The sequence below is a fragment of the Schistocerca cancellata genome, chromosome 3 (genome assembly GCF_023864275.1).
Source record: "Schistocerca cancellata isolate TAMUIC-IGC-003103 chromosome 3, iqSchCanc2.1, whole genome shotgun sequence".
In the NCBI taxonomy this organism is placed as follows: Eukaryota; Metazoa; Arthropoda; class Insecta; order Orthoptera; family Acrididae; genus Schistocerca; species Schistocerca cancellata.
In genome coordinates this window covers 645246519-645270205 of record NC_064628.1, presented here as the reverse complement: position 1 = coordinate 645270205, position 23687 = coordinate 645246519, and the positions used below count along the sequence as shown (strand labels likewise).

Sequence of the window (23687 nt, the reverse complement as noted above, 5' to 3'; positions counted from 1 at the left end):
CAATTTTTTCTCCTGTTTTCTTCTGTATATTTGTTGTATTGGGTATGGATATTTCGATTAGTTGTGTTAATTTCTTCTTTTTATTGGTGAGTAAGATGTCAGGTTTGTTATGTGGTGTTGTTTTATCTGTTATAATGGTTCTGTTCCGGTATAATTTGTATTCATCGTTCTCCAGTGCATTTTGTGGCGCATACTTGTATGTGGGAACGTGTTGTTTTATTAGTTTATGTTGTATGCAAGTTGTTGGTGTATTATTTTTGCTGCATTGTCATGTCTTCTGGGGTATTCTGTATTTGCTAGTATTGTACATCCGCTTGTGATGCGATCTATTGTTTTTATTTGTTGTTTGCAAAGTCTGCATTTATCTGTGGTGGTATTGGGATCTTTAATAATATGCTTGCTGTAATATCTGGTGTTTATTGTTTGATCCTGTATTGCAATCATGAATCCTTCCGCCTCACTGTATATATTGCCTTTTCTTAGCCATGTGTTGGATGCGTCTTGATCGATGTGTGGCTGTGTTAGATGATACGGGTGCTTGCCATGTAGTGTTTTCTTTTTCCAATTTACTTTCTTCGTATCTGTTGATGTTATGTGATCTAAAGGGTTGTAGAAGTGGTTATGAAATTGTAGTGGTGTAGCCGATGTATTTATATGAGTGATTGCTTTGTGTATTTTGCTAGTTTCTGCTCGTTCTAGAAAGAATTTTCTTAAATTGTCTACCTGCCCATAATGTAGGTTTTTATATCAATAAATCCCCTTCCACCTTCCTTTCTGCTTAATGTGAATCTTTCTGTTGCTGAATGTGTGTGATGTATTCTATATTTGTGGCATTGTGATCATGTAAGTGTATTGAGTGCTTCTAGGTCTGTGTTACTCCATTTCACTACTCCAAATGAGTAGGTCAATACTGGTATAGCATAAATATTTACAGCTTTTGTCTTGTTTCTTACTGTCAATTCTGTTTTCAGTATTTTTGTTAGTCTTTGTCTATATTTTTCTTTTAGTTCTTCTTTAATATTTGTTTTATCTATTCCTATTTTTTTGTCTGTATCCTAGATATTTATAGGCATCTGTTTTTTCCATCGCTTCTATGCAGTCGCTGTGGTTATCTAATATGTAATCTTCTTGTTTAGTGTGTTTTCCCTTGACTATGCTATTTTTCTTATATTTGTCTGTTCCAAAAGCCATATTTATATCATTGCTGAATACTTCTGTTATCTTTAGTAATTGGTTAAGTTGTTGATTTGTTGCTGCAAGTAGTTTTAGATCATCCATGTATAGCAAATGTGTTATTTTGTGTGGGTATGTTCCAGTAATATTGTATCCATAATTTGTATTATTTAGCATGTTGGATAGTTGGTTCAGAGCAAGGCAGAACCAGAAAGGACTTAATGAGTCCCCTTGGTATATTCCATGCTTAATCTATATTGGCTGTGATGTGATATTATTTGAATTTGTTTAGATATTTTCCAATTTTTCATTACTATGTTTAGGAACTGTATTAATTTAGGATCTACTTTGTATTTTTCCAATATCTGTAGTAGCCATGAGTGGGATACAATATCAAAAGCTTTTTGGTAATCAATGTATGCGTAGTGCAGCGACCTTTGTTTAGTTTTAGCTTGACATGTCACCTATGCATCTACTATCAGTTGCTCTTTACATTCTCGTGCTCCTTTGCAGCAGCCTTTTTGTTCTTCATTTATAATTTTGTTCTGTGTTGTATGTGTCATTAATTTCTGTGTAATGACTGAAGTTAATATTTTGTATATTGTTGGCAGGCATGTTATGGGGCGATATTTTGCTGGATTTGCTGTGTCTGGTTGATCTTTAGGTTTCAGATAAGTTATTCCTTGTGTAAGTGTATCAGGGAATGTGTATGGGTCTGCAATGTAATTGTTAAATAATTTAGTTAGATGTGAATGTGTTGAGCTGAACTTCTTTAGCCAGAAATTTGCTATTTTATCATTGCCAGGGGCTTTCCAATTGTGCGTAGAATTAATTGCTCGGGTGACTTCATGTTGCAAAATTATCACTTCAGGCATTTGTGGTATCATCTTGTATGAGTCTGTTTCTGCTTGTATCCACCGTGCGTGTCTGTTATGTTGTACCGGGTTTGACCATATGTTGCTCCAGAAGTGTTCCATGTCTGTTATGTTTGGTGGATTGTCTATTTTAATGTGTGTGTTATCTATTGTCTGGTAAAATTTATTTTGGTTTGTGTTGAATGTTTGGTTTTGTTTCCTTCTATTTTCACTTTTTTTGTATCTTCTAAGTTGTTTGGCCAATGCTTGTAATTTCTGCTTCTTTTCATCTAATTGCTCTATCGCTTCTTGTTGTGAGTTTTACCTAACCTTTTTCGTTTTTTGTCTGATATTTCATTTCTTATAAATTGTGTTAGCTGTCCAATGTCTTTTCTCAGTTTTTCTAATCTGATCTGTAGCCTGTGTTGCCATGCTGGTTTTGTGGGTTTCTTCTGTGTGTTGGTTGGTTCTGATCTCTGCGTAGTGTGTATATTTAGTGTAGTGAGTGCTCCTATATAAATCAGTAGTTGTAACTCTTCCATAGTTGTATTTTCATTTATTTTGTTGTGTATGATTGTGTTGATAGTGTTTATTGTTGTTTCGACTTGTGGGTTATTTGGTGGTTTATGCAAGAATGGTCTTATGTCTGTATTTGTGTCTTTGTATTCTATATATGTCAGCTGAAATTTTCCTTCTATATCTAACATGTGTGTCACTTCGTGTTCTATTTGTGCTTGTTCTGGTGGTTGTCTTAAGATTTCGTTTTCCTCTGATTGTTTAATTATTATTATTATTATTATTATTATTATTATTATTATTAGAGTGGTTAGACACAAAGCATTAACATTCTAAATCGTTCAATTTCTGCCAGTACATTAAGTATAGTGCACAATCTGAACTTGTTTGATTTTACTCATAAATGGGGTTGCAGGGTGCAGGTCAAGCAAGTGCCACAGTGGAGATGAGTTATGCAGGGGAAGCATGTTTGTAACAAGTGTGTACCCTCACTGCAGATAGTTAGCTTTCTTTTTTGAGAAATAGATGTGTTAGTACTTGCGATACACCACAAATTCCTTCATCATTCATTCTAAAACACACACACACACACACACACACACACACACACACACACACACACATACATTCACACCATTCATCTTTCTTGATTCTAAAAATAAAATTATTCCAAGAAAAGTCTTTCAGTCTACAGTTTAGTTAGGTGCTGAAGTTGGTGATGATGTGGGGGAGGTAGGCAACGGATAGCAGGGGAGGCAGGGAGGAGGGAGGGCGGGGGTACTAGATGATGATTGATTGCACTCAGGCGTAATGGTCTAGAAAGGTTGGGAAACACTGGCCTAAACCAAGAGCATCGTAATGCAATGTGCAGTCATTCATCCAGTTATGAGCTGCCGAAAGTTCGTGGTCACATAAGAAGTACTCGTCTTTAATCCAATGATGAGATAGTCAAACATATCTGTGATCATTATCGTGTATTCGAAGAACTTGGCTGGTGATCTTCGTAATTGGTATAACTGATAATATTCTCCATGAAGATTAATACACATCGCTTCTTTTTGTTGCCTTATTTATCTAAGTAAAGCTAATTTAGCATCCGTACCCTCGAGCAGCAGAAGAGCGAAAACTTTTTGCGGTTTATGGCTTTTTTTTTAGTTGGAACGTCGCGTGCCCAGACATTGCGCGCTGACGGCCGCTACTGTCGCTCATGTAGACGCGGCCTAGGTAACAGTGTGCTGCAGTTGTGTACTGTACCACAGGGCTTAGAAGGGCAGCGACGGACCGTCAGAAATGAAACGCAAAGAGGATGTAACGTAGCAGAAAACTGATTATAATTAGACAGCCTTGGTAGCATTTATGCTGAACTCGAGTGAAATGAAAAAAATCGAAGCGATAACGAGAGTTGCATTTCGCAGTATGTTCTTTGTATCGTATTACTTCCGCTGTGTGGGCCATCGAGTGTCGTGTAACACTCAGTTCACAAAACTTCGTGTACATCTGACTTTCATCGTTCGTAACAATTCGGTTCACAACACGTGAAGCGAACGTGTTCACAACCAAAAAATTAAGCTGAAGTAGAGAGAACTGGAGATTACGATTTTTCTTTACTGCAGGGTACATTAACCTCAAAGTACGTTGTTTATAAATGTGTGAAGTTCTGCGCTCATTTGTACTGGGAATGAATGAGGGAGAGATTAAAGTGTTTACAATAAATAATTCCAAAACCAACTGAAAAAGTTATATTAACTATTTTTCCTAATACACTTCCATCAACCCCGAAAGTCAGAGGACTTGGTGATTTACAAGCAAAAAACACGCTGAAATCAGCCAGCATTAAATCTGATAACGTGTGTATTCAGCAGTGTTCATTAAGGTGTCTCGACAACATAAGTTTATTTTAAGAAACTCTGAAAACTAGTTTCAGGAGACGGTAGGTAGTTAGAAAGGGCGAGTTGCCATTCTAACAGATGAATTAAAGCAGTAGCTGATTTATTTTATGTCCTATGAATAAATGCTGTTACAAAACACCAATACATCGAGGATATCGCGAAAACGCGTCGCTATTGGTAAAAATGTTGTAATAAAATGACGAAAAACGTCATATTGGCGGTTAAAGAGATACTTTGATTGAAGACGTTCTTGTCTGGAAAAGAAGGGTCCTAATAGAGCTAGTTCGCAAATTTTGATTTAAATAGTATAGAATAAGCTTCCTCTAATTTACGTCTATGGTCACAAACGTTTTGTTAACAGATTACCGGTTTCGGTCTATAATGACCATCATCAGATTGCAGCAACAAAGCTTTCTTCACTTCCATGGTTCACCGGCTCCTTCGTATACCTTTGGACGAAAACGAAATACGTAAAGAACTCAGCATTTTAAAGCAGATTGCGGTAACTAACGGCTTCTCTGTAAATGACATCACGCGCACCTACAGTAGGCTAATTAAACGTATAACAAACAGCAGGCACTCACACACCTACACACAAAATAGAACCGGTAAAGATAGAATGAAAACCATTCCTATGAAATTTAACGGCAAAATGTCCCTGCAAATAGAAAAATGTTTTAAAAAGTCTGGTGTGGCTCTCAGGTTAACAACACCCTAAAACTGCAAATAAAACATAAACTGAAAGAAAAGTATGACAAATTTGATGGCTCTGGAGTATACAGGATTGACTGCAGTAACTGTGACAAATATTATATCGGTCAAACAGGCCGCTCTTCTAAATTAAGGTTTAAAGAACACTCACAGCCGCGGAACAAAACTGCTTTGGGACAGCATTTATCTGAAACTGGTCATTCCATAGTTAACATTGAGAATTGTATGCGTATTCTTCACAGAGTGGAAAAAGGCCGTGCTCTTAATTTGTTAGAGGAGCTTGAAATTTATAAAGTAAACAAGAAAGAACCAACAATACTGCTTAACTGGCAGAGCGACTTTGTAGTTTCACCTAGTATTGAATGCGCCACGTATTTACTTCGTTTTCGTACGTTTTACGCATGACTCTAGTATTTTCTTGTTCCTTCTCTGTTCAATTCATAGACTGCATTAACCAGATAATGTGGGTCATGCACTGCTACGGAATTTTATCATTCTTTTCTTGCAATGGAGTGCCGCAGGGTACGAGGGGCCCTCTGGCGGTCACGTTTTTCTAACCGCTTCCCGCCTATGCGGAATTCTGGCGTTAGCGCTAACAGAGGGCGCTGATTATGTGCAGCACTATGTTTTCTTTCATTATGACTTCTTTAGCGATTTGTTTTATGGTTTTTAATGTTATCCTGTGCACTATCAAAGGTATTTATTCATCATCATCATTTAAGACTAATTATGCCTTTCAGCGTTCAGTCTCGAGCATAGCCCCCTTATAAAATTCCCCCATGATCCCCTATTCAGTGCTAACATTGGTGCCTCTTCTGATGTTAAACCTATTACTTCAAAATCATTCTTAACCGAATCCAGGTACCTTCTCCTTGGTCTGCCCCGACTCCTCCTACCCTCTACTGCTGAACCCATGAGTCTCTTGGGTAACCTTGCTTCTCCCATGCGTGTAACATGACCCCATCATCTAAGCCTGTTCGTCCTGACTGCTACATCTATAGAGTTCATTCCCAGTTTTTCTTTGATTTCCTCATTGTGGACACCCTCCTGCCATTGTTCCCATCTACTAGTACTTGCAATCATCCTAGCTACTTTCATATCCGTAAACTCAACCTTGTTGATAAGGTAACCTGAATCCAACCAGCTTTCGCTCCCATACAACAAAGTTGGTCGAAAGATTGAACGGTGCACAGATAACTTAGTCTTGGTACTGACTTCCTTCTTGCAGAAGAGAGTAGATCCTAGCTGAGCGCTCACTGCATTAGCTTTGCTACACCTCACTTCCAGTTCTTTCACTATGTTGCCATCCTGTGAGAATATGCATCCTAAGTACTTGAAACCGTCCACCTGTTCTAACTTTGCTCCTCCTATTTGGCACTCAATCCGTTTATATTTCTTTCCCACTGACATTACTTTCGTTTTGGAGATGCTAATCTTCATACCATAGTCCTTACATTCCTGATCTAGCACTGAAATATTACTTTGCAAACTTTCAATCGAATCTGCCATCACAACTAAGTCATCCGCATATGCAAGACTGCTTATTTTGTGTTCACATATCTTAATCTCACCCAGCCAGTCTATTGTTTTCAACATATGATCCATAAATAATATGAACAACAGTGGAGACAGGTTGCAGCCTTGTCTTACCCCCAAACTACTCTGAACCATGAACTCAATTTACCGTCAACTCTAACTGCTGCCTGACTATCCATGTAAAGACCTTTAATTGCTTGCAAAAGTTTGCCTCCTATTCCATAATCTCGAAGAACAGACAATAAATTCCTCCTAGGAACCCGATCATATGCCTTTTCTAGATCTATAAAGCATAGATACAATTCCCTGTTCCACTCATAACACTTCTCCATTATTTGCTGTAAGCTAAAGATCTGGTCCTGACAACCTCTAAGAGGCCGAAACCCACACTGATTTTCATCCAATTGGTCCTCAACTAATACTCGCACTTTCCTTTCAACAATACCTGCGAAGATTTTACCCACAACGCTGATTAAAGAGATACCTCTGTAGTTGTTACAATCTTTTCTGTTTCCATGTTTAAAGATTGGTGTGATTACTGCTTTTGTCCAGTCTGATGGAACCTGTCCCGACTCCCAGGCCATTTCAATTATCCTGTGTAGCCATTTAAGACCTGACATTCCACTGTACTTGATGAGTTCCGACTTAATTTCATCCACCCCAGCTGCTTTATTGCACTGCAATCTATTGACCATTTTCTCCACTTCCTCAAATGTGATCCTATTTCCATCATCATTCCTATCCCATTCTACCTCGAAATCTGAAACATTGCTGATCGTATTTTCACCTACATTGAGCAACTCTTCAAAATATTCCCTCCATCTGCCCAAGGCACCCACAGGATTCACCAGCAGTTTTCGTGACATGTCCAAAATACTTGTCATTTCCTTCGTACCTCCCTTTCGAAGACTGCTAATTACACTCCAGAATGGTTTTCCAGCAGCTTGACCCATAGTCTCCAACCTGTTTCCAAAGTCTTCCCAAGATTTCTTCTGGGATGCTGCAATTGTCTGTTTGGCTTTGTTTCTTTCTTCAACATAACTTTCTCTGTCTACCTGAGTTCTAGTATGTAGCCATTTTTGATACGCCTTCTTTTTCCTTTTACAGGCTGCCTTGACTGTATCATTCCACCAAGTTGTTTGCTTCATCCTACTTTTACACACTGCTGTTACAAGGCATTCTTTAGCCACTTCTAGTACTGTGTCCCTGTACCTTGTCCATTCCTTTTCCAATGACTGTAATTGACTACATTCAACTAACTGGTACCTTTCTGAGATCGCTGTTATGTACTTGTGCCTGATTTCCTTATCCTGAAGTTTCTCCACTCTTATCCTCCCACATATGGACCTGACCTCCTGCACTTTCGGCCTATTACTTATGTCATTATCTAGAATACTGGCACTAGGGCATATGTCAACTACTGTCTCTTAAATCTTTCTCTTTTTAACAATCTTACTTTGTCGTGTTCTATTTCATTGCTTTTTATTACTATAATGCCTTTTATTCGTTATTAGCTCATTACAAACTTGAACTATTGTATCACCCTTTATTTTCGCTGTTCAATTAATTATTCAAAACTAGTGTATGCCGACATTAGCGACATCTGGTGAACTTGCAACACAAACATCTTGTGGTTACTCTACGGCAGCTTGTTTTGAACAGTAGTGCTACTGAGAACACGACTCGTGCATATGATATATTTGACGAAGCTGGTGCTGATTCTGCATTTAACATTTGACGATGCCACTATGGCTGCAGTATATTAGGACTTTGATATTATAAAGCAGGTATGCCTCTTCATACTTAATGCGCGCAAATGCATATATTTGTCAGTAGTACTTTTCATTATGGTCTATTTATTGCTTTTAAGCTGTAGACAATCTGCGAGTGTGTTTATTGTATATACGGGTCACTGCTTTATTCGCGACAATGCCGCAGCTTGTTAAATAGTATAGATGGCTGAGACTAAGTTCCTTTTAATTCTTTTGCAAATACATTGAAATGGCAAAGAAACTGTTAATAGGCATGCATATTCTAATACAAAGATATGTAAACAGGCAGAATACGGCGTTGCGGTCCACATCGCTTATAAAAGACAAGTGTCTGCGCAGTTGTTACATCGGTTACAGCTGTTACAATAGCAGGTTATCAAGATTTAAGTGAGTTTAAACGTTATATTGTAGTCGACGCATGAGCGATGGGGCACAGCATCTCCGAGGTAGTGGGGATTTTCAAGTACGACCATTTCACGAGTGTACCGTGAGTATCAGGAATCCGTTAAAACATCAAATCTCCGTCATCGCTGCGGCCGAAAAAAGATCTTGTAGGAACGGCACCGACGACGACTGAACAGAATCATTGATCGTGACTGAAGTGCAACCCTTCCGCAAAATGGCTGCAGATTTCAGTGCTGGGCCATCAACAAGTTTCCGCGTGCGAACCATTCAACGGAAAATCATCGATATGGGCTTTTGGTGCCGAAGGCCTACTCGTGTATCCTTGATTACTGCACGACACAAAGATTTACGTCTCGCCTGGGCCCATCAACACCGGCATTGAACCGTTGATGACTGGAAACATGTTGCCTGGTCGGACGAGTCTCATTTCAAATTGTATCGAGCGGATGGACGTGTATGGGTATGGAGACAACCTCATGAATATATGGACCATGCGTGTCAGCAGGGGACTGTTCAAGCTGGTGGAGACTCTGTAATGGTGTGGGGCATGTGCAGTTGGAGTGATATGGGACCACTAATACGTCTAGATACGACTCTGACAGATGACACGTACGTAAGCATCCTGTCTGATCACCTGCATCCATTCATGTCCATTGTGCATCCCGACGGACTTGGGCAGTTCCAGCAGGACAACGCTAGACACCACACGTCCAGGCTTGCTACAGAATGGTTCCAGGAACGCTCTTATGAGTTTAAACACTTCCGCTGGTCGCCAAACTCGCCAGACATGAACATTACTGAGCATTCTGGGATGCCTTGCAACGTGCTGTTCAGAAGAGATCTCCACCCCTTCGTACTCTTACGGATTTATGGACAGCTCTGCAGGATTCATGACGGCAGTTCTCTCCAGCACTACTTTAGACATTAGTCGAGTCCGTGCCACGTCGTGTTGCGGCACTTTTGCGTGCTCACGGGGACCCTACACGATATTAGGCAGGTGTGCCAGATTCTTAGGCTCTTCTTTGTATAAACAAAGACACGTTGCTTCGAACGGTACCAAAAGTCGAAAGCAGTTCCCGCGGTCTTCGGTAGACCGTGTGTGTGACGTCAAAATAAATTCACGTGTGTACCAAGTCTTGTGAACCGTGTGTTAGCCTCGAGTGTGAGTTCCGCTGGCGCCGGCCGCTGGCTGGGTCGACACCTGCAGACGCCGCACGCGGCGGCATTTGGCTGGCTCAGCGGCGCGCGCCGCCGCCCACCTCAGCAACCGTGGCGACCCCAGCGAGGCGTCGCCCGCGACCGCCAGCTCAGCACGGCGCCCACCCTCCCCACTCCACCTCTCCCCCTGCGTCGTGCCTTTACTGATGGCCGCTACTTCCCCATTCCAGGCGCTCCTTCCTCCGGCCTGGGCGACACTGCCAGTGCTGAGTAGCCAACCGCACACGATGGAAGGCGGACAAGTAGCGGAGCATGAGCATCTAGGATTTTTCCTGCGTAGTCTCTCTTTGCTGACTACAGTCCGATTTAAACTAATTGACATTTTACCGGCCAAGCACACAGGCACATAGAGGGCACAAAAACAGACCCACTGAAAAGGAAGACAGTTTAAGAATTAACCGGAAAAAATGCGCGAGTTTTCTCACCCTCGTTTATCTGTTTTTTGCCTGCAAAAAAGAAGCGTTTTCCTCGGCCCGCAGTTTAAACGTACGCTTTCGTCACAGTTCCGTTTCGTGCAAGTAGCATTGCAAGGAAACGACTACTACCGATGTGGTAACAGTTTGCACAGTTATCGCGTACATAGCTCGCACGTGTTCGACATTGCGGTTCTTGCTGCTACCTCGCTGTGGTGCCGTAGGATGTTAAATAGTGATGGACAAAGTAGTTATTTTTATGGAACCGTTGCTTTTGAGATAGTTTTTCTTATTCAACTACTGCAATTCGACGGAGTAATAGTTAAACCCCGGCTAACCGAACTCGAGTTATCCGAAACGCCCACGAAAAAAAAGAAAAAAAAACTGTACAGCACGAAAATAATTCGAGGCGAGAAAGTGCTAGGACTGCGGTTAGATGGGAGATATGAATGCCTGACAACGAGTTGCTTCCCGACCCAACGACTCACCAGTCTAAATAAAGCTGCACTGCCGACAATAGTGCATTCGAGTTGTTTCTTTCTGTTGTGTGGATTTTTATCTGTGGTATGGTGTGTTGTGGTTACTTTCGTTAATACTTCAGTTGCTGTCAGTTAAGTTGAGAAAGAAACTTAAGTTAATACCGTTGCGGCTAATTGCAGAGTTGGTATTTGTACCGTTTCAGAATGGATGAAGTCGAAATCAGAAGTTCTAGAGAAAGCTCTGGAAAAACATAAAAACCACAGAAAATATCTGACTTGCTGGCGAACCTCTTATCATTGGTGCATCCAACAACGAGGAAAAGGTATACGTTAACTGGCACTATATTGCAAGGAAAAGTTAGCTTAGGTGTTAGTCAGGAAATAAAAGATTCCTCTTCAAGCTCTGGGTAGTTAAACAGGTTTAAAAACAAATACGATATTTGCCAATTGAAAGTATGTGGAGAATAATTATATGCCGACCTAGGTGCAACTCAAGTTTTTAAAACAGAGTTTGAAGATTATACCCAAGGGTATACTAAGAGCTAAACTTAACCATGCTGATGAAACAGGAGTTAATTTAAAGTTGTTGCATACAAAATCCTTAGCTTCCTCAAAAGAAATGTAATTTTAACTTAACAAAGAACATAAGCGTAGCTTTCAAGGAGATTTTTGATTTCGTGTGACCCATATTTTAAACAATACTTACTGTGTTACAATACAAGACACTGTAGTACGTACTAGATGTTCATGCCTTAACAGAAAAAGTGTTATCCGAAACGGCTTCCCTCCCTTTCGTTCCATTAACCGCGGTTGTACTGCGGTTCAAATTCCTTTTTAATGTTAAGGTACAATAAATAAGGGCACTTAAAAAAAACACTTGAACTAATAACTCGGAAAGCAAAATTTTATTGCCTGGAAAGATTGAATGAGCTTTAGGAACAAACCCAGTCTGCATATTTCTAAAAATATTTTTAAACAAATACTAACAAAGAGATAGAGGGGCTGGCCAGTACTTACCTCAGCTCAGTACAGCCGATAGATACACACAAAACAAAACCGAAAATTTATGTTCCTTTCTTTCGGAACAAATGTTCCTTCATCAGGGAGGAGAGAGGGGAAAGAAAGGGAAGAAGGGAAAGGAGATTCAGTTACTCACAACCCAGGTTATGAAGCAACAGGGAAAGGAAAATAGGGAGGGTAGCAAGGATGGAGGCATGGTTGTCAGAGGGAAGCCAAAGATATTCTACTGTAAGTACTGTGCCAGCTTCAAACCAAAGAGGATGCATACAGAAGTAAAGAGGTATATAGTATAAAGATAAACACAACTATGCAGGATGAAAAGATGCGTGAATGGCTAAGAGGAAAGGGAAAGAGGAGAAGACTGAAGAGTAAATGGGAGTGAGGTTGTTTAACGTAGGTTCAGTCCAGGGGGATGGCGGGATGAAAGGATGTGTTGGAGTGCAAGTTCCCATCTCCGCAGTTCAGAGGGACTGGTGTTGGGTGGGAGAAGCCAAATGGCACATACAGTGTAGCAGGTTCCTAGGTCCCTAGAATTATGCTGGAGGGCATGCTCCGCTACTGGGTATTGGGCATCTCCTAGGCGGACAGTTCGTCTGTGTCCGTTCATGCGCTCAGCCAGTTTAGTTGTTGTCATGCCGATGTAAAAGGCTGTGCAGTGCAGGCATGTCAGTTGATAAATGACATGTGTAGTTTCACATGTGGCCCTGCCTTGAATTGTGTACGTTTTACCAGTAGCGGGGCTGGAGTAAGTGGTAGTGGGGGGATGCATGGGGCAGGTTTTGCAGCGGGGTCGGTTACAGGGGTAGGAACCGCTGGGTAGAGAAGGTAGTCTGGGAATATTGTAGGGTTTAACAAGGATGTTACGGAGGTTAGGGGGTCGACGAAAGGAAACTCAGGGTGGTGTGGGGAGAATTTTGTCAAGGGATGACCTCATTTCAGGGGTTGACTTGAGAAAATCATATCCCTGGCGGAGTAATTTGTTGATGTTTTCGAGGCCAGGATAATATTGGGTGACAAGGGGGATGCTTCTGTGTGGTCTGGGGGTTGAGGTTGAGGAGGAACTCCTTTTCGAATCTGAATTTCACCTGGTCCTTCTCCAAAACCCAAGCCACCTTCCTGGATGTTGACCTTCATCTTGTTGAAGCTCACATCCACACCTCTGTCCATATCAAACCCACAAACAAACAACAGTACCTTCACTTTGATAGCTGCCATCCATTCCACATCAAACGCTCCCTTCCCTACAGCCTAGGTATTCGTGGCAAACGTATCTGCTCCAGTGACGAATCCCTCAACAATTACACCAATAACCTGACCAGTGCTTTCCTCTCCCGCAACTATCCTGCAGACCTTGTCCACAAACAGATCTCTCGAGCAATACATTCCTCCCCGTCCAACAACAATGTTCCTACCCCCAGACCACACAGAAGCATCCCCCTTGTCACCCAATATTATCCTGGCCTCGAAAACATCAACAAATTACTCCGCCAGGGATATGATTTTCTCAAGTCAACCCCTGAAATGAGGTCATCCCTTGACAAAATTCTCCCCACACCACCCAGAGTTTCCTTTCGTCGACCCCCTAACCTCCGTAACATCCTTGTTAAACCCTACAATATTCCCAGACTACCTTCTCTACCCAGCGGTTCCTACCCCTGTAACCGACCCCGCTGCAAAACCTGCCCCATGCATCCCCCCACTACCACTTACTCCAGCCCCGCTACTGGTAAAACGTACACAATTCAAGGCAGGGCCACATGTGAAACTACACATGTCATTTATCAACTGACATGCCTGCACTGCACAGCCTTTTACATCGGCATGACAACAACTAAACTGGCTGAGCGCATGAACGGACACAGACGAACTGTCCGCCTAGGAGATGCCCAATACCCAGTAGCGGAGCATGCCCTCCAGCATAATTCTAGGGACCTAGGAACCTGCTACACTGTATGTGCCATTTGGCTTCTCCCACCCAACACCAGTCCCTCTGAACTGCGGAGATGGGAACTTGCACTCCAACACATCCTTTCATCCCGCCATCCCCCTGGACTGAACCTACGTTAAACAACCTCACTCCCATTTACTCTTCAGTCTTCTCCTCTTTCCCTTTCCTCTTAGCCATTCACGCATCTTTTCATCCTGCATAGTTGTGTTTATCTTTATACTATATACCTCTTTACTTCTGTATGCATCCTCTTTGGTTTGAAGCTGGCACAGTACTTACAGTAGAATATCTTTGGCTTCCCTCTGACAACCATGCCTCCATCCTTGCTACCCTCCCTATTTTCCTTTCCCTGTTGCTTCATAACCTGGGTTGTGAGTAACTGAATCTCCTTTCCCTTCTTCCCTTTCTTTCCCCTCTCTCCTCCCTGATGAAGGAACATTTGTTCCGAAAGCAAGGAACATAAATTTTCGGTTTTGTTTTGTGTGTATCTATCGGCTGTACTGAGCTGAGGTAAGTACTGGCCAGCCCCTCTATCTCTTTGTTAGTATTTGTTTCACATCTCTATATGAGATTTTCCATTAATCATTTAAAAATATTTTTATGCAATCATTTCGTTGTGTGGGCTGAGTGCTTTTAATTTTAACCCAGTACAGATTTGGGAGCCTGGGAAGTGCGAACCACTACTGGAATGATTAAATTATTCCCATTGTTACAAAGCGTATTTATTTGGTTCCTAGTTCTTTTTCTTATCTGACAGGGTCTTCAAATAGGAAAAACTGATTGTTATTTAATAGATCACAAAAATTAATTCTTAACCCTTAAATGCATGATGTTTTATTTCAAGCTGTAAAAATTACCACGTTTAGTTTATAGTGCTTACATTACAAAAAAATATTCAAAAAAATTTTAATTAAATTAACAAAGCATTATTGTTGATAATCGCTACAAACACAAAACCTAATTTCAAATCTATCGTAAAGACACTCGAATTAACTGTCTACACCATATTTGCATACGTTTTCAAAATAAAAAAAAAATAATTATCAAACCCACAAATCAGTGCACAAACACCAAAAAAAAGGTCTCTACTTTCCGCCAAAACGCACGCGCGGCAGTACATCCACACAGCTGATTGTCGAACTGGTTCTGTTCATCCTGCCATTTACGATCGCTATGAAAAACTACTAGCAGCGTAGCGGCTGCAGTAGAATGTATACACTTAACTATATAACGAATTTGTTACAAAATGTTGCTTTGTATAGGATACATCGAAGAAATGAAGTCTGTAGCTGATCAGCTACACTATGCATTAAAGGGTTAAGATGGGAAAGAAATCAGAAGACTTCGTGCTGCATACAGTTACCGCCAACCGGTGCGACCTAGTAGCAGTTATCGTTTTACAAACCCGCGTCCGACCAACCAAGTGTACTCAAGGTCGAGCTAAGTGAACAAACGATAAGCCCGCCCGGTTAGACGAGCGGTCTACGCACGGCTTTCCGGAGTGGGAAGGAGCGCCTGGTTCCTGGCACGAATCCACCGGCGGACTTGCGTCGAGGTCCGGTGAGCCGGCCAGTCTGTGGATGGTTTTTAGGCAGTTTTCCATCTGCCTCGGCGAATACGGACTGGTTCCCCTTATTCCGCCTCAGCTATACTATGTTGGCGATTGCTTCGCAAACAAGTTCTCCCCGTACGCGTACACCACCATTACTCTACCATGCAAAGATAAAGGTTACGCTCGTCTGGTGTGAGACGTTCCCTGGGAAGGGGGGGGGGGGGGTCATTGGGGGCCGAACAGCACAGTAACCCTGGGTTAGGTGTGGGGCGGCGTCGTGGGGTTGTGGACCACTACGGCTGCGTTGGGGACGGAGCCTCTCCTTCGTTTCTAGGTTCCCGGGCTAACATACAATTCAATAGAAGTGAACTAACTAAACGGTTTCGGTCTTCCTATCAGACGCAGTTCGCACAGTTCAGAACCTCAGACGCTTGGGTCCTGGGAATGGCGTGTACTAACAAGGGAACCTCCCCATCGCACCCCCCTCAGATTTAGTTATAAGTTGGCACAGTGGATAGGCCTTGAGAAACTGAACACAGATCAATCGAGAAAACAGGAAGAAGTTGTGTGAAACTATGAAAAAAATAAGCAAAATATACAAACTGAGTAGTCTATGTGCAAGATATACAACATCAAGGATATTGTGGGGTCAGTAGTGCCGTGGTCCCGTGGTTAGCGTGAGCAGATGCGGAACGAAAGGCTCTTCGGTTCAATTCTCCCCTCGAGTGAAAATTTTTACTTTCTTTATTTTCGCAAAGTTATGATCTGTTTGTTCGTTCATTGATGTTTCTGTTCAATGTAATAAGTTTAGTGTCCGTGTTTTGCGACCGCACCGCAAAACGTGCGATTAGTAGACGACCGTGTGTAGACTGTCAAATCCTGCATATTTCCAAGCAAATCTGAATATGTCCCGGAATTTTGGAGAGCGAAGTTGAATATATGTGAGTACCTGATCTTTGATAATTGTCTTTAAAAAAAATTAAACTTTTCACTCGAGGGAAGACTTGAACCAAGGACCTTTCGTTCCGCAGCTGCTCACGCCAACCACGGGACCACGGCACTACTAAACCCACAACATCCTTGATGTTGCATATCTTGCACATGGACTACTCAGTTTGTATATTTTGCTTATTTTTTTCATAGTTCCACAAAACTACTTCTTGTTTTCTCGATTGATCTGTGTTCAGTTTTTCAAGGCCTATCCACTGTGCCAACTTATAACTAAATCTGAGGGGGGTGCGATGGGGAGGTTCCCTTGTAAGTATCAAGTTCGGAGAGGTCCATGCCTGGACATTTTGGCTACCAGTAGGCAGAGGAAGCTTAGCGTGAGAGGACGGTAGTTCACAAAAAGAAATACCGCTGCGAACAATTCCTTTCCCGAAACAGTTCATAGTAATTAGTTCATTCGCGAACTGTACACAGTCCTAATGTGAAAGGTCGGCGAGCGGGCGCTGAAGCACATCGTTATATTGTTTGAACAAAGGTTCCGAAGCTGGCCGATTTTTGCCGACTGAGGGCGTGGGTGAGACGCGACGGTCGAGGAGGCAAGCAGAAAAGCTGCAGGGATGTGTAATTTACTTGATCCTCCAAGCAGTAGTTTTGCTGCTCCCAAGTTTCGGTTGGTGTAATTTACTGCGTAAATAAAAAAAAGAATAAGTAATGAGCCTCTTGTAACTGGTAGATAATATTCCCTGAGTTCTTAGTCTTGGTGGTTATAGGCCACTGACCGAGCGCGGTGAGACAGTAGTTAGCACACCGGACTCGCGTGCGGGAGGACGACGGTTCAAACCCGCGACCGGCCATCCTGATTTAGGTATTCCGTGGTTTCCCACAAAATGGCTTAAGACGAATGCCGGGAAGCTTCCTTCAAAAGGGCACGGCCACTTTCCTTCCCCATCCTTCCCTAATCCGAACTTGTGCTCCGTCTCTAATGACCTCGTTGTCGACGGAATGTTAAACACTAATCTCCTCCTCCTCCATCTCCTCCTCCTCCTCTGGACAACGTAGTCAACCTGGTCCCCCAAAAGTGTGCATCCCAGCTTTCGTGGTGGACGGCAGACGGTAGGGATTTTCATTAGGTTTTCTTAAAATTTCGGCATGAAGTGTTTGGCAAGGGATTATTTTCTATATCTACATCTACATGGATACTCTGCAAATCACATTTAAGTGCCTGGCAGAGGGTTTATCGAACCATCTTTACAATTATTCATTATTCCAATCTCGTATAGCGCGCGCAAAGAATGAACACCTATATCTTTCTGTACGAGCTCTGATTTCCCTTATTTTATCTTGGTGATCGTTCCTCCCTATGTAGGTCGGTGTCAACAAAATATTTTCGCATTCGGAGGAGAAAGTTGGTGATTGGACTTTCGTGAGAAGATTCCGTCGCAACGAAAAACGCCTTTCTTTTAATGATGTCCAGCCCAAATCCTGTATCATTTCTGTGACACTCTCTCCCATATATTATTTTATTGTTGTTATTATTATATTCTTTAACTTACTGTAATTCTGCTTTATAAATTTTACTTCCCTACTTTATAAATCACCACTACTGTCTGGTCCTGGCGGAGGTACGAGTCCTCCCTCGTGCATGGGTGTGTGTGTTTGTCCTTAGGATAATTTAGGTTAAGTAGTGTGTAAGCTTAGGGACTGATGACCTTACCAGTTAAGTCCCATAAGATTTCACACACATTTGAACCAATACTTTTGAACAGGTGGGCGATTATGAAATTTTGCTTGTAACGAAGATGGAGAAGGGGGCGGTGGGTAAAAAAGGTTGACTACCCCTGTTATTGACAGTTATGCTGTGTTCGTCATGATTATAGACGTGAAAGCAGACTGTTGAATGTAGCTGTCATGACAACAGAGTAAAACAGAGCAGTTAAAACCTGATTTCAGTGACAAACATTGAGTGTACTTCTCTCAATGCAAGAAAATGCAAAGTACATTTATAATAGAAACACCGTTTGTTGAACGGGGTATTTTGTTAACTCTTAATTAAATCCATTTTCTTGTATTTCAAATTAGTAGTTCGTGCATCATAATTTATGGAGAGCAATTGAAATCTGTTCTTCATTATCCATAACTTTATTATGCAAACACCAAAACCATTGTACAGTAGCAGCCACAAATCATAAAATACAGATTTCCGTTTTACTGTCAGTTTCGTTAAAAAGTTTATGAAATTTGTGTGTTATGTGCTACAATGATTCATTTAAGTTGTTGTGTGCAGTACTTTGTGTCAATATATTCAATATTGCTTCATTTGTGAGAGACCTGCTTGCGAAATCATAAAATTCGGGGGTTGTGCCATTGGCGCAGGGTCATCCCGTTACGGGCCTGCATTTCACAGCAAGCGGGCCTGCTGCATCTGTCCGTTCTGAGCTACGACACTTTTCCTGATGCGAAAATTTCGCCTATTTCAAGACAGAAACAAAACTCCGGCCCTAGTTAAAATTACGGACAGATTTTTGACGCTCTTAGAGAGCAAATAGAAACTTGTGCTTGTTTTGAGTTAAGTGTTAACAAAAATAGTCATTTTTCGATGCTTATTCACAACAAATGCTGTGATATGCGGAACTTGGGAAAGCTCTGTTGCCGAGCGACGTATTATGGTAATCTGCGAAAAATCCGTTTTTCAGTAACTCCAATAGTTTTCGACATATGTGATAAGTTTGAAATTATACCCTAAAGAGCGAAATTTCGTATCTTTCACTAACGAAAAGGAAAAAATGTCCGGCCCTATTAAAATTAACAACACATTTTTGACTTGCTATGAGCCTCTAATAGACATCTAACAGAATTGTTATGTTATTTTAGGCGGATATAAAGACTAAAGCAGAGCATAGCTCTCTGGCGGCTGCCTGCAGACAGCACTTCAGACGATGTCCCAGTTTCGGAGTCATTTAACATTTTAGTGAATTGCTGAAGTGTGACAGTCAAAATGAAGGTCAATCGATCATAAGGCATGAAATTTTTGTGCTAATATCACTCTTCAAACACGAGAGATACTTTGTATTTTCTCTCGTAATTAGCCTCCATCATCTTCATGTCAATTTGTCTTAATAGAATGGCATAAAAATATTAAATTTGAGCCAAGAATGGCAGTGTTCATGTCCGTCCGCAGAAATTTGTGCAAAAGGGGGCAAGTTTCTCAAATTTCCGTTTTTTGATAACAGATAACATGAGCAGTTTTATTATTATTATTATTATTATTATTATTATTATTATTATTTGTAACAAAAACAGAAAATATCACTGATTAATGCTTCTCAGAGTGAAAAAAGTGAAATTAACTTAAAACACTTATTGAACTTAAGCTACTTACAACACTGTCGCTTACAAAACTTCACATCTGATCATGTTGGTGTATTTAGTGCATTACTTTCATGCCTTCAATTTTTTTAAAGTTATCTGGCATAACTAAACATGTCCTTTCAAAGCTACATTGTGTGGATTATGTGTAACCCAGGCCAGCATTCGATGAGTTGTGTGGGAAACCTACCACAATAATCACAGACTGCCCGATATAACCGGCTATTAACAGCCAGGGACTGAAATGAGATGACAGCATGTTGTGCTGTGTAGGACCTCATAGAGTCTGGGAACACACAATTTCTTAAATTGGAGCTCTGCACCGAGATTTTTCGTACAATTTTCCTCTCTTATGGCGCGGAAATGCTGTTTTCTTCTTTCAGTTGAAGCGTTTGAGTCCATGGATGAAATACAAATGAACACACCAAGTGTACAACAGCAAGGTCGTATTCTTTAGAGTCTACTACTATCACTCTGCGACTGATAAAACTAAATTGTTTTTCAGCAAAGCCATGACGGCTCTTCCTTAACAACAGGCAAATGTCAAACTAGCTGCCGGCCTTGCCGCAGTGGTAACACCGGTTGCAATCATATCGAAGTTAAGCGCTGAAGGCTAGGCTAGCACTGGGGTGGGAGTGCCGAATGCTGCTGGCAAGTGGGGTGTCCTCAGCCCTTTTGAGGCCAGTTGTGGAGGTACTTGATTCAGTAGAGGCTCCGGTCAGACACTGGTCGGAAGAGCGGTGTGCTGACCACATGCGCTTCCATACCAGCACCGCCGGCCGAAGTGGCCGTGCGGTTAAAGGCGCTGCAGTCTGGATCCGCAACACCGCTACGGTCGCAGGTTCGAATCCTGCCTCGGGCGGCATGGATGTTTGTGATGTCCTTAGGTTAGTTAGGTTTAACTAGTTCTAAGTTCTAGGGGACTAATGACCTCAGCAGTTGAGTCCCATAGTGCTCAGAGCCATTTTCCATACCCGCACCCGGTGACTCCTATGGGCTGAGAATGACACGGCGATCGGTCGGTTTTGGTGCGACAGTTGTTCAGCAGTAGGTGGAGGGGGTACTCTTGTAGGAACTGCAGACGGATGATGGGCAGGTATACTACAGCCATGTTAAAATAACTGAGAACAGGCACAGGATTTCGACGCCAGCGTGTTGGAATGGTCCCTTTCTTGAGCTCGATAATGAATTTATGAGGAAGGGACAGTGAATGATTTGGGGACTTGTTTTGGCAATGTTCTATGTACCCTCACAACGGCCTTGAATGCAGGAAAACGTCGAAATAACCGCCGTGGCAAAGAAAATGTTAAATTTTCCTTGAGCATTCTGTGTGATGTCTGTAGCCCAGATTATAGAAGGGGGCAAATGCCGTCACTTGCCCTCTACCCTTGCGAACGACTAAGACAGTGTCAGAAAATAAACGAATAATCCATGATAAAACTTGAAGAGGACAAATATTGTACTTTACCTATATGGTGGGATGAATCTCGGCTTAATTTTTTGGGATTCCACTCCAAAATTGGCAGGCTATGCAGATGATTTGAGAAAATTTTCTCCGGAGGAGACAAAGCTTTTACTTAACGGAGTTTCATCCAAACATTCAGAAGATAGCTACCTGGAAGTTTAATAGGTCTTAATATATAAAACTCAAGAATTTGGATTTCTGCTCAAAAATTCACAATATTGCAAACCAAATACACTGCACAACAAAATTAAATGATCACTTTTTCGATGCCCCATAATTGCCTCCCATACCGAAGCATAAGTTTTAAATTTGGCCCAAAGGTGCCTACAATCTTCTCATGTGATGGTGCAGAAGCGTGGCGCCCTGCAACGTCACCCTCGGGCTCAGCGACGCTTCGAACAACAAGAGTTCCGACACATGCGAAAAAACGGGCACAGCTCAGTAGTTCATGTAAGCTTTAAGGTGATTAATGATGTTACATTGGCGCCAAATTTCACCCCAATTCTGCCCAAACTATCGTGGACGTGTTGCAAGATGAGAAGATCGTCACACCCCCTCTCACCCAAATTTCACCCCTTCTTTTGCCGCGTCTGGGGGTAGGGGCCACAACTGCGACATCCAGTGTTGACATCACTCGATTTTCTGGTGGGTGGCGAAGGGAAACATTTCAGACACCCAGAATCGACACGAAAAACCCTCAGGGGGTGGCAACATAAAGGGCGTCAGTGAAACCACCCCTTCCTTCGGGGCGTTTATTCCCACACATTTCGCCGTCGGGAACGATAGTTTTGTTGTGCGATGAGCAACAGGGCTTAGTTCTTGACAACGTTCGATACTGTTGCCAGCACCCTGGGCATTTCGACCTACTCTAAGGGCACACCGTGGGACTGCAACCCCATTGAAGGTGCTCTGACACCCTTGGAATGTAGTGCTCTGGCATACAGGGTGGAAACACAATAGACCGTTCAGAACCATTAGATGAAATTTTTACGTGATCTGAGCTGCAAAGGGGTGTTACGCTTTTTCATTAGCTTTTCTGATTCGTGCTCACCGGTGGCTTGATCACGGTTGGGGTTGGGGGAGTGGTGAGGGTGGGGGTGCTACATTATCATGTGCGTGAATAAGCCGGCGAAAGGTCCCTCTGAGAAACTCTCACCCCTCCGCCCGCCCCCCCCCCCCCTTCTCAGTTCTGCAACACGCTTGGTAGCACCCACGCACCTTTGTTGAGCTCTATAAGATGCACTTATCGGAAGCTTCGACAACAATTTCGTCTCGCGGCTACTCTAGCGCCCGAATGTAGGTGAAACGTCACCTCAAACGTGTTGAAGGGGTTGCCTAACCGTCAGGCATTAGAACAGCCGCGAGACCAAGTCCGCGTCGAAGTTTCCGAAATATACATGTTTAAAATGTGCAACAAAGGTGCGTGGGTGCCACCGAGGGTTTGCTTCCTGGGGGATCTTAGAGGGACCCTTTGCCGTTTTATTCACGCACATGATAATGTTGTAACCTCCCCCCCCCCCCCCTCCCCCGCCACAAGAGAGCGCACGACAGAAGCGCTGGAAAAGCATAAAGTCTCTTTGCAGCTTCGGGTCACATTCAAATTCCGTGGATGACATCGTTTACCCACCTTAAACCTCACATGAACTTCTGGGTTTTGGCCTTGTTATTCGCACGTCGACCCCTTTTTATTTGAAGCGTCGATGAGGCCCAGGGCGACGTTGTAGATCATCACGCTTTTGCAGGGAATGGTTGTAGGCATCTTTGAGTCTAATTTCAAACTTGTGCGTCGGAATGGGAGACAGTTACAGGGTTTCGAAAAAATGATCCTTTAATTTTGTTGTGCAGTGTATTTAGAAAAATGTTCCTGGAGATTTATGGGCAGCTCATGCCAAGACCTTAGAAAAATAGTTTAGAAAAATTAAATTCTGAAACGATGCTTGGTAAAATACTACTAATTAGTTTAAAAATAAATTGTTAAGAGCTTACAAAAATGTTATTCATAGTTTCTTAAAAAAAGCCACCTCAAGAGTCTACTCAAAACTTTCAAGAAATGGTTCTTTGACAGTTCAGAAAATTAGTTTCAATGAGGCGGGAAATTCGGGACTTAGTCAGTGGAGCAAATGTTGTGGCTGTCTAAAAGAGGAAAAAATGTATACCCATAATTGGAAAATTAATGTGTTTCAAAAACAAAAACAAAAAGTTGTTGGCTGGGAGGCCCCATCCGGAGAAGTTCGGCCGCCGGGTTGAAAGTCTTATTTCTGGCGACGCCACGCGGGGCAACGTGTGTGTGTGTTATAATTTGGTAGACATGAGAGGAATGGTGGTTTAATGAGATGTTCACTTTAGCAAAGAAGTGTCCTTGCCTCATCTCCTACAACAATACTGGAGTGCAAGAATCAGTATGTTTGTAGCAGATTGAGGT

At 42.2% G+C, this 23687-nt stretch overlaps 1 protein-coding gene across 5 annotated transcripts in view; it reads left to right on the top strand.

The window, feature by feature from the left end:
* Window positions 1–23687, top strand: part of LOC126175596 (glycoprotein-N-acetylgalactosamine 3-beta-galactosyltransferase 1-like) — a 362470-nt gene that overhangs the window by 262926 nt on the left and 75857 nt on the right. For 2 of the 5 annotated variants that reach the window (XM_049922461.1, XM_049922460.1), the window contains exon 1: window positions 20524–20641. The exons of the other annotated variants lie outside the window; for them this stretch is intronic. In XM_049922461.1, the coding sequence (XP_049778418.1) occupies window positions 20554–20641 (88 nt within the window). In that variant the 5' untranslated portion in view covers window positions 20524–20553. Of the gene's footprint in view, window positions 1–20523; window positions 20642–23687 lie in introns of those variants that run through there. 5 annotated transcript variants of the gene reach the window in all.